At 39.2% G+C, this 12,352-nt stretch overlaps 1 protein-coding gene across 1 annotated transcript; it reads right to left on the bottom strand.

The window, feature by feature from the left end:
• Positions 1-8,311: 8,311 nt before the first annotated feature.
• LOC105521540 (olfactory receptor 2T6) lies at positions 8,312-9,238 on the bottom strand. The gene has a single exon (XM_011955765.1). It carries the CDS (start codon positions 9,236-9,238, stop codon positions 8,312-8,314), a length of 927 nt encoding a protein of 308 aa, XP_011811155.1.
• Positions 9,239-12,352: the final 3,114 nt, after the last annotated feature.

Genomic DNA, 12,352 nt, shown 5'->3' with positions numbered 1-12,352 from the left:
CATCCTGTATTTGGCTTTCTGTTCCTGTGTTAATTCACTTAGGATTATGGCCTCTGGCTCTATCCATATTGCTGCAAGGGACAGGATTTCATACTTTTTTAATGGCTTCATAGTATTTCATGGTGTATATGTGCCACATTTTCATTTTTCTTTTTTGTGTTTGCCACATTTTCTTTATCCAATCTACCATTGATGGACAACTAGGTTGATTCCATATCTTGCTGTTGTGAATAGCATGGTGTTTAACATATGAGTGCATGTGTCTTTTTGGTATAATGATCTACTTTCCTTTGGGTATATAACCAGTAATGGGATTACTGGGTCAAATGGTAGCTCTGTTTTAAGTTCTTTGAAAAACCTACAAACTGTTTTCTACATTGGCTGGACTAATTTACATTCCCACCAACACTGTAAAGGTCTTCCTATTTCTCCACATCCTCTCCAGCATCTGTTGTTTCCTGACTTTTTGATGATTACCATTCTAACTGGTTTGAGATGGTATCTCATAGTGGTTTTGAGTTACATTTCTCTAATGACCAGTGATGATGAGCATTTTATTATATGTTTGTTGGCCATATAAATGTCTTCTTTTGAAAAGTGTCTGTTCATATCCTTCACCAACTTTCTGATGGAGTTGTTTGTTTTTCTCTTGTAAATTTGTTTAAGTTCCTTGTAGATTCTGGATATTAGCCCTTTGTCAGATGGATAGATTGCAAAAATTTTCTCCCATTTTATAGGTTGTCTGTTCACTCTGAGGATAGTTTCTTTTGCTGTGCAGAAGCTCTTTAATTTAATTAGATTCCATTTGTCAATTTTGGCTTTTGTTGCAATTGGTTTTGGTGGTTCAGTCATGAAGTGTTTGCCCATGCCTAGATGGTATTGCCTAGGTTTTCTTCTAGGGTTTTTATGGTTTTAGGTCTTAAATTTAAATTGTAATTCATTTTGAGTTAATTTTTGTATAAGGTGTAAGGAAGGGATCCGGTTTCAATTTTCTTCATAAGGCTATCCAGTTTTCCTAACACCATTTATTAAATAGGAAATCCTTTCTCCATTGTTTAATTTTGTCAGGTTTGTCAAAGATTAGATGGTTGAGCAACCCCAAGACATGTAATTGTCAGATTCTCTAAGGTTGAAATGAAGGAAAAAATGTTAAGGGCAGCTGGAGAGAAAGACTGGGTATCCACAAAGGGAAGTCCATCAGACTAGGAGTGGATCTCTCTGCAGAAACCCTACAAGCCAGAAGAGAGTAGAGGCCAATATTCAACATTCTTAAAGAAAAAATAATTCAACCCAGAATTTCATATCCAGCCAAACTAAGTTTCATATGTGAAGGAGAAATAAAATCTTTTACAGACAAGCAAATGCTGAGAGATTCTGTCATCACCAGGCCTGCCTTACAAGAGCTCCTGAAGGAAGAACTAAATATGAAAAGGAAAAACCAGTACCAGCCACTGCCAAAACAAACCAAAATGTAAAGGCCATTGACACTATGAAGAAACGGCATCAACTAATGGGCAAAATAACCAGCTAGCATCATAATGACAGGATCAAATTCACACATAACAATATTAACCTTATATGTAAATGCGCTAAATGCCCCCAATTAAAAGGCACAGACTAGCAAATTTGATAAAGAGTCAAGACCCATCAGTGTGCTATATTCAGGATACCCATCTCGCATGCAAAGACATACATATACTCAAAATAAAGAGATGGAGGAAGATTTACCAAGCAAGTGGAAAGCAAAACAAACAAACAAACAAACAAAAACAAAAACAAAAAAAAAATGCAGGGGTTACAATCCTAGTCTCTGATAACATAGATTTCAAACCAACAAAGATTGAAAAAGACAAAGACGGGCATTACACAATGGTAAAGGTATCAATGCAATAAGCTAGAGCTAACTATTCGGAATATATATGCACCCAATACAGGAGCATTCCAATTCATAAAGCAAGTTCTTAGAGACCTACAAAGAGACTTAGACTCTCACACAATAATAGTGGGAGACTTTAACACCCCACTGTCAATATTACACAGATCAATGAGATAGAAAATTAACAAGGATATTCAGGACTTGAACTTAGCTCTGGACCAAGTGGACCTAATAGACATTTACAGAAATCTCCAACCCAAATCAACCAAATATACATTCTTCTCATCACCACATAATGCTTATTCTAAAATCAACCACATCATTGGAAGTAAAACACTCCTCAGCAAATGCAAAAGAACAAAAATCATAACAAACAGTCTCTCAGACCACAGGGCAATCAAATTAGAACTCAGCATCAAGAAACTCACTAAAAACTGCACAACTACATGGAAACTGAACAATGTGTGCCTAAATGACCACTGGGTAAATAATGAAATTAAGACAGAAATAAGTAAATTATTTGAAACCAATGAGAACAAAGACACACTAGAATCTCTGGGTCACAGCTAAAGCAGTGTTTAGAGGTAAATTTATAGCACTAAATGCCCACAGGATAAAGCAGGAAAGATGTAAAATTGACACCCTGCAGGAGCAAACAAATTCAAAAGCTGGCAAAAGACAAGAAAGAACTAAGATCAGAGCAGAATTGGAGGAGACAGAGACATCAAAAAACCCTTCAAAAATTCAATGAATCCAGAAGCTGGTTTTTTGAAAAGATAAACAAAATAGATAGAATGCTAGGCAGACTAATAAAGAAGAAAAGGGAGAAGAATCAAATAGACACAGTAAAATATGATAAAGGGGATATCACCACTGATCTCACAGAAGTACAGACTACCATCAGAGAATACTATAAACATCTCTATGCAAATAAAGTAGAAAATCTATTTTATCCCTTTCTATAGGTTGTTTGCTTACCCAGTTGATAGTTTCTTTTGCTGTGCAAAAGCTCTTTAGTTTAATTAGGTTCCTCTTGTCAATTTTTGTTTTGGTTGCAATTGCTTTTGAGGATTTAGTCATAAATTATTTCCCATGGCCAATATTCAGAATGGGGTTTTGTAGGCTTTCTTCTAGGTTTCTTTATTTGAGTTATTATATTTAAATCTTCATTTCACCTTGATTTAATTTTTGTATATAGTGAAAGGCAGGGGTCCACTTTCATTCTTTTGCATATGGCTGTCCAGCTATTACAGCACCATTTGTTAGGTAGGGAGTCCTTTCCCCATTGCTTGCTTTTGTCAACTTTGTCAAAGATAAACAGGGTATAGATCTGTGGCTTTATTTCTTTGTTCTCTATTCGGTTCCATTTAGTCTATGTGTCTGTTTTTATGCCAGTACAATCTGCTTTGGTTACTGTAACATTATAGTATAGTTTGAAGTCAGGTATTGTGATGTCTTTAGCATTATTCTTCTTGGTTAGGGTTACTTTGACTTTTGGCCTCTTTTTTGGTTTCATCTTAATTTTAGAATAGTTGTCTCTAATTCTTTGAACAATAAAGTCTGTAGTTTTTTATGAATGACATTAAATCTGTAGATTTCTTTGGGCCATTTTAATGATAGTAATTCTTCCAACCAGTGAGCATGGAATGTTTATTCATTTGTTTGAGTCTTATTTACTTTCTTTCAGCAGTGTTTTGTAGTTCTCCTTTTAGAGATCTTTCACCTCTGTGGTTAACTGTATTCCTAGATTTTTTATTTTTGTGGCTGTTGTAAATGGAATGGAGTCCTTGATTTGGCCTCAGCTTGAATGTTACCGGTGTTTAGAAATGTTACTGAATTTTGTACATTAATTTTGTATCCTAAGTCTTTACTTGAAGTTGTTTCTCAGTTCCAGGAATCTTTTGGCAAAGTCTTTTGGTTTTCTGGGGGTATTGAATTGTATTATCAGCAAAGAGACATAGTTTGCCGTCTTCTTTTCCTTATTTAGATGCTTTTTATTTCTTCTTGCTGTGCCACTGCTATGCTATAAACCATTCGATGGCACTTACAGGTAAGAGCTGACTGCAGACAATGTGGCACCCCACGCCCTAGAACTCATCCCTATGTCCATCCTGGATAATTAGTTTACATCACTCTTCCCACAGAGCCTGCATGTGACCTCAGAAAAATCCTCAGCACAGCCATCCAGAAACCCAGCAGTGATCTTTGCAACCAGCATGTACCAAAAACTCATCAGTTTGACAAAACTACCTTGAATTCTCCTCCTGCATTAATAATTCTCCACATTTCATTTGAGCATCATTTTGAATGCCTGATGGTTGTCAGGCTGAATATCTCTGGACAGGTCCTGGAAGGCACCAGATTCCTGTTGCTCTATGGTCCCCAATCATTCTACCTACCCTCCTTCCCATGCACGGTCCTGCATTTTTTAATGTAAAACCATTGACTTCTTGAGAACATCAATTCATATCAACATCACTCCATGTGCTACACAATGCCTACATATTTCTAATGTCTAGTAATAAAATGACATACGTATGACATTACGAATTTCAGTGACAAAAACCTTTAGAAATGTTGCTCGCGTTCTTCCTCAAGTTTCCAAAAGGATTGTGCATGACTTGATTGTTGCCATGTTAATTTTGTTCTGAGGGAATCAACAACCATATCTAAGAGAGTATTCTCTATTCACTTCAGTAGAAACTCAGGCTAAGGCAACAGAGTCGTCCAAATGGTCGACTGAGTTACTGGGAGAACTAAAAGACAAATCAATCTCTCTTCTAGCCATTACTAATTCTTCCTTGAGCACAAATTATGCATTTTGCTAGCTGGTTTCAACCAGAGGAAGCACAAGTTTCCCACAGAGTCAGGCAGAGTTTTGAACTGATTTTCCTGCAAGGATGGCCAAATGGCTCACAAATGGCTTTGCATTCCTTCAGAGGCTGAATATCTGAACTTGAGATGAAATTAACAATGATGGGTTATGAATAATCAAATTCTTTATTAAAAAATTCACTCACTCTAAAAAGGCCTTCTCCTGCAGCAGCATCCATCTTTAAATAGGTTTTGGTTTTCTGGTGTGAGGTAATATAGACATTTTTCCCCCTCTTCCATATACAGATGATGCATTTTCAGTGTTTTCTTATATATGCAGAACGGGGAAGGAATGCTAAGTTGGAATGATGGGCTCCTACCATATGCCCCAAGCATAAAACTAATTAATATATGGCCCATGTTCTTCTAACTTTCCTGGAAATATTAGCCTCACTGCTCCCACGTCTTCAAAACAACATGTAACCAAACTCCCAAAACAAGACCAATTAGGTTAACAAACTTTTATTATTTCATCCCCAACCCCCATCCTAACTTCTACAAACACCACAGTTCTTTGATGGGAACTCCCAATGATTTATTGACTGACAGCCAGTCAAGAAATATAGTATCAGAGAGTTATATAATTGTTAGAAAACTTTTGAAATGAAATTTTATATTTTAGGACAATGAGGCTCACCAAAAAATTGAACTGATCATTCAGAGAGTTTTTATCCCCTCTCTTTCCCCTATTGTTAACATCTGGCATTAGTGTAGTACATTTGTTACAATGAATGAATCAATTTTGATACATTATTATTAACAGTTCATATTTTACATAAGGATGAGTCTTTCTGTTCCAGAGTTGTATGTTTTTCACAAATGCATAGTACCATGTAACGTAATATTATGTAACATTAATTACTGTGTCATATAGAATAGTTTCACTACTCTAAAAGTCCTCTGCTCTGTCTATCCATCCATCCCTCCCCTGACCCCTTGCAACACGTATCTTTTTCCTGTCTCCACAGTTTTGTTTTTTCCAGGATGTCATGCAGCTGGAATCACACAGTATGTAGCCTTTTCAGATTAGCTTCTTTCACTTCACAGTATGCATTTAAGTTTCCTCCATGTCTTCCAATGGCTTCATAAATCATTTATTTTTATCACTAAATCATATTCCACCATGTGAATGTGCCACACTTTATCCATTTAACTTCTGAAGGACATTCTGATTAAGTCTATGTTTTGGAATGTATGAAATATCTACTATGAACATAAGTTTCCAAATCAGCAGAGTTAATACCGAGAAACACAATTGCCAGATCATATGGTTAGATTATGGTCAATATTGTAAGAAACTGTCCAACTGTATTGCAAAGTGGCTGTACAAGAGTGTTCTTTTGTGTGTAACGGATTGATAGAAATGAAAGAAATTGTAAAAACTGAATACAAAAGTCAATCACTTTTTCAAAGAATAGCTGAAATATTGACTAACATTTATAAAGTTTTATTGCATTCATCATTTTACTTGATTTTAAAATCTTACAAGAAAAAATGTATGTATTAAATCAAATTTTATAAAAAGGAAAGTTGGTCCTCAGCAGCATTGAATGATTGGCAGAAATTCCCATGGTGTTTATGTGGAGCTGAAACTGATGACCAGTTCTTATGGGCCAGCCCCCTGCTTCTCTCTGACTTGTGGTTTCTGTACCTCAACATCTTCTTGGTTGGAAATGCTCCCTCATACTACCTGGCACATAGTGTTCTCCAAGACAGTCTGACAAGATTGAGGAGATGTTGAGCCTCCAGCTGAAGAGCCTCGGAAAAGCTGTTCCTGGATTTCAACTGAAAACCCTGCTCAGTTTGGCAACACCAGGTCTATTTTCTTGATTAAGTGCTCAGCCCAATGCCAAGCTGAGCTGTTCTATTTGGCTAAATATTTTGTCAAATACCCAGCAGCTTTTTTCAGTACAAAACGAGGTGAGACAATGTTTCCTTCATCTACCATCTCCAGTGCCTGCAGAACATCCCTGAACCCAGCTTGGATTTTGTTAAACTAATGACAGTACAAAGCCTGGCACAACAGCTGGTAGAAGTGGCCTGAGGGGTTTGGGATGTGGTCCTGGTTTTACTACTGTGCCTACAATTTAGGCCAAACATTTTCTCTCCAGTTCTTAGCCACTTAAAAAGAAATCATACTAAGTGTATAGAACACCCTTGACATAGCCAACTCCATCTTAGAAAAATACTCTATTTCATATTTCATAGAGCACTTTTCCAACAAGGATAAGATGTGTTGTCTACCAAACAACAACAACAAAAAAGACTGTATCCAACCAGAAAAGGACTCAAACAAGCACACTCTTCCATGATCAGTTCTCATGGGAGGACTCTGTAACTGTCAGAGAGCAGGTCTTTAGCAGCTCGAAATAGGATCAGTTCTCACCAGAGGATTCATTATGTATGATGTGCAATATTGACTGACTTGTGGAGTGGCTTGAGTCTGTGCCCTTGGCTCTGACTACCAAGTGAATGAAAAGTACTAAGGGGAGTTGCCCCCTTGGGAACTCCATGTAGCCCATGCTGGCTTTTGTGATTGAAATAGCATCAAGAAAATCCTGACATTGTGAAAGACACAAGCATTTGTCCTGGTTATTTCTAACCTTGCACCGCTCATGACACTAAGTCATTTACAAGGGGTTTCCAGTTCTAATTTTCAGATGTAAAGCTGGGTATTTCCTTCCCACTTTTGCTATAAAGAAGGAAAAATATGCTGTCCACTACTTTTTTAAAAGAGAAAACTTGATAGAAATAGCTCTAACAACACTAACATCTACACGGGGATCCCCAAAGTCTAAAAATGCTAGTGAATTAAAGAAGCTAAAAAGTGATTACAGAAACTGCTAGTTAATAGGACATTTTTTTCTCAACTACCTTTTGCTGTGTCTTCCAATGTAACAGTTAGATGCCATATTAAAAAAATAATATCACAGGCTCCCTCCCCATAAAGGTTTAGTCTTGGCATTTCTACAAAACATAAGAATCATTGTTTTTAGTTCCAAATGTAGATAAAGGAGGAGTGTTTTCAGTTGTTACTCAAAGAAGAGATATTTGGATTTTTTAAATCTTGGTGTAAGTATGTAGATTTTTCTTTCACAGTTTTATGACAGTTTAGTCTCTTTCATATGTCTTTCGAAACTTGACATCTCTACACCTTTGATAAGCCAACTGATGGATTGTTTAAGCAATACAGTCAAAATCACCAGTTCTTATGGAGCCATTGAAGATGGGCAGAATATGTCATGTTAACTCAACTTTTGGGGGCATTCATATACACGAACTGCAATCGGAGAACTGATATGAGAGAAGACTTGGAATCAGTAGAAACAAAAGAATAAACACGAGTGGTGTTTCTAGAACTCTGGTATTGTTTGTGTGTGACTGGTACAGCATCTTCACATTTTGGATGGAAGTACTGTTGATACACCATTTAGCACAGCTGGTATTGGCAGTTCCTGTCAGCATTATCCATGGTATCCTTGATGCAAGCCCATATATGCCTGAACAGGATGTGGAGGTTTTAGACGATCAGAATTCTTTCCTCATCACACCACAGGTCCCTTAACATCTTGCCACAACTCTCTTCAAGGCACCCATCACATCCCTGTTCCTCAGACTGTAGATGAGAGGGTTTAATAAGGGGGTGAGGATGGTGTAAAAGGCAGAGAAGACCTTATCTTTGATTGGGGTGTGGTAGGATTGGGGAAGCATATACGTATACAAGGCAGCCCCGTAGAATAATGTCACCACAGTCATGTGTGAGGAGCAGGTGGCAAAGGCCTTCTTCCTCCCTTCAGCCGATGTCATCTGGTGCACTGTGATGAGAATCCTGCTGTAGGATACAGTCACCACCGAGAAGGGGATGAGTAGCATTGCAACACAGCACACGTACATCACTGTTTCATAGGCGGTTTTGTCCCCACAGGCCAGCCTCAGCATGGTGGGCGCCTCACAGAAAAAGTGATTGATTTGGTGAGAGGCACAGAACGGGAGACTCATGGTGATGGGGGTGAGGAGAAAAGTGTCCAAAGCCCCGCCGAACCAAGAGCTGGCCAGGATCATGCAGCAGACCCGCTGGCTGATGAGGACAGGATAGTGCAGTGGGTTGCAGATGGCCACGTAGCGGTCATAGGCCATGAGCCCCAGCAGGAAGAATTCAGCCCCCATAAAGCCCATGTAGAGAAAGCACTGAGCAGTGCAGGCGATGAAAGAGATGGTCCCCTGGCCCACGAGATAATCTACCAGCATCTTGGGCACAATGGTGGAGATGTATAATGTGTCAATGAGGGAGAGGTGGCTGAGGAGGAAGTACATGGGGGTGTGGAGATGAGGGTCTATGTGAATCAGGAAGACCATGACCCCATTAGCTATCACGGCCATGAAGAAGATGGCACAAATGACACCGAAAAAGAATCGGGAGCCTTTACCATGAGTGAAGAGCCCCATGAGGGTAAAGCCACTGGACAAGGTTTCATTGTTTTCATTCATGGTAGTGAGTTTGACCTGGAGGCATAAGAAGAGAAGCAGGGCCAATGAAAATGACAAAAGATAAAATAAATCACTTAAACATGTCTGTGTAAACATTATTAGATGAAAATTTTTTATGTAGCTAATATAAAACTTTTTTTTGGTATGGTAGATTTGTAGCTTCTTTTCTCTTGGCTATTTCTTTTTGATGAAGAATAATTTCTACATTAGGATTCCATGGGATGAAGATGAATGAATGTTTGCCAATTGATATTTGGCTTAAGGGAGTTTCACTATGATTGAAGAAAATTTGGGGCCTAGAGAGGATCCTTCATTTGGAGTTGGCTCCATTTATTTAAAATGTGGATACAACTGCAAGACAATTGATCCAATCTATTCAAACAACCCAAGAAAATAATTCAACAGGCCACTGGATCAAATTGGGAATTTCTGTGATAATTTTAAAACCTATTAGTCTCATCCAGAAATAACCATAAAACAGCTGAAAACTAAGTTGAACTGCAATAAATATGATTACATTATCTACCTGATCATTGGCCATTCTTACGTGTTCCTTCATCGTTTGTCAATTTCTCATTCATTTGCACACCAAATCTTTATGGAGAGAGTCCTGTGCAGTGTTCTATGCTCTGGGGATACTGTAGTAAATAAAAAGAATATGAATCATGTGACTTACATTCTAGTTATGAAATAGGCACAGTAAATCACAAGTGGGAACCATGGTTCCAGGTCATGCAAATAAGTGCTTTATGGAAAACTTCAACACAGACAATGAAAGATGTAAGAAAATTCATGTGAAGATTTAGGGCTAGGGTGTTCCTACAAAATAAACAGCAAATGTGACATCCCTAAAGCAAAAAGTAGTTTGGGATAGTCAGGAAACAAAAGTCAGTTCAGGAAGAGAATTGCCAGTGATGAAGACAGTGAGATATTAGAGATCAGTTCTTCAAGGTATGCAGGCCGGGGTAAAGAGGACAGAATTCTTTTCTAAGTATTATCAGTAGAATTGAGTTGCAGTTTGTAACATGTAACAGTTTAACTTTAACATGTTCATTATGATCTTTTTGTTTTTTTTCTTTTTGTCTCTTTGGTACATTCAAGCCATTTTGTTTGTTTGTTTGTTTTTGCTTAGTGTTGTATTTTTGTGGGTCTTGAAGGTGTCACAAGAGGGGAAACTCATCTGGTTTAGACTGGGATAGACCAGGTTGTGCTTTCTGTCCTAATATCCCCCTCATTTCACTCAAAAGCTTCCTGATTTGGTTGGTCAGTTGTAAGCCTTGGAGATGGTGACTGAGTGAAATGCATAAAAGATCTTGTAGGCCAGAGGCAGAAAACCATACACAATCTTAGAGAGCTATGGGTGGTGCAGTCACATCTTGAATATATGATGAATATAAGAACATCTTCTAAAAGTTTCCTCATCATTTTAATACTCTTTAAAATCTGACTTGGTTTTTGAATTCTTGAGCACTTCTGTGTGCACTCAGGTATTACCCAGACAAAGAGGCAGATGACGCAGCAGTAAGTGCACAGAGGTGGCAGGCAGTTTCTAGGACAACGCTGTGGAATAGGGGGTTCCTCAATTCTGAAATACTTGCACTGAGAATGCTTGTTTGGGGTTCTGGCTTCATTTGCAATGTACCCTAATGCATGTTACTTAAAATCTTAGAGCCCGTTTCCTGGTCTATAATTAGGATATCACAGGAAACTTAAGGGATGTTGTGATGATCAAACATCATGTAACATATGCAAAGGACCACAGCTGAGTAAATTCAAATGCTAATCTATGATAAGCTTTTGCGCTTGTGAGATAATGCTGATACTGAGGACACAATTTCTTGCCAAAGTCAATATTGCATTTTGTAGCTACTGTGTGTATACCATAGGCACAAACAATAGGAGAAACACTATAAAAAACACATGTTGCCTGTTGAACACTAGGGGATACACTCTGAAAAGCACATGTCGCCTGTGAACACTAGGAGACACACTCTGAAAAGCACGTGTCGCCTGTGAACACTAGGAGACACACTCTGAAAAGCACATGTCGCCTGTGAACACTAGGGGACATACTCGGAAAAGCACATGTCACCTGTGAACACTAGGAGACACACTCTGAAAAGCACGTGTCGCCTGTGAACACTAGGAGACGCACTCTGAAAAGCACGTGTCACCTGTGAACACTAGGGTACATACTCGGAAAAGCACGTGTCGCCTGTCAACACTAGGGGACACACTCTGAAAAGCACATATCGCCTGTGAAAACTAGGGGACATACTCTGAAAGCACATGTCACCTGTGAACACTATGAGACACACTCTGAAAAGCACATGTCACCTGTGAACACTAGGGGACACACCCTGAAAAGCATGTGTCTCCTGTGAACCCTAGGGGACACACTCTGAAAAGCATGTGTCTCCTGTGAACACTATAGGATACACCCTGAAAAGCACGTGTCACTTGTGAACACCAGGGGACACACTCTGAAAAGCACATATCGCCTGCTAGGGGACATACTCTGAAAAGCACATGTCACCTGTGAACACTAGGGGAAAATACTCTGAAAAGCACATATCTATGTGAACACTAGGGGATACACTCTGAAAAGCTCATGTCACCTGTGAACACCAGGGGACATACTCTGAAAGGCACATGTCGCCTGTGAACACTGGGGATACACTCTGAAAAGCACGTGTCACCTGTGAACACTAGGGGACATACTCCGAAAAGCACGTGTCGTCTCTGAACACTAGGGGACATACTCCGAAAAGCACGTGTTGCCTGTTGACACTAGGGGATGCACTTTAAAAAGCACATGTCGGGGGGGCGGAGCAAGATGGCCGAATACGAACAGCTCCAGTCTCCAACTCCCAGTGCGAGCGACACAGAAGACCGGTGATTTCTGCATTTTCAACTGAGGTACTGGGGTCATCTCAGTAGGGAGTGCCGGACAATCGGTGCTGGTCAGCTGCTGCAGCCCGACCAGCAAGAGCCAAAGCAGGGCGAGGCATCACCTCACCTGGGAAGCAGAAAGGGGAAGGGAATCCCTTTTCCTAGCCAGGGGAACTGAGACACACAACACCTGGAAAATCGGGTAACTCCCACCCCAATACT

Source organism: Colobus angolensis, unplaced genomic scaffold (genome assembly GCF_000951035.1).
Source record: "Colobus angolensis palliatus isolate OR3802 unplaced genomic scaffold, Cang.pa_1.0 Scaffold40, whole genome shotgun sequence".
NCBI classification, from domain to species: domain Eukaryota; kingdom Metazoa; phylum Chordata; class Mammalia; order Primates; family Cercopithecidae; genus Colobus; species Colobus angolensis.
This window is presented reverse-complemented; position numbering and strand designations above follow the sequence as displayed.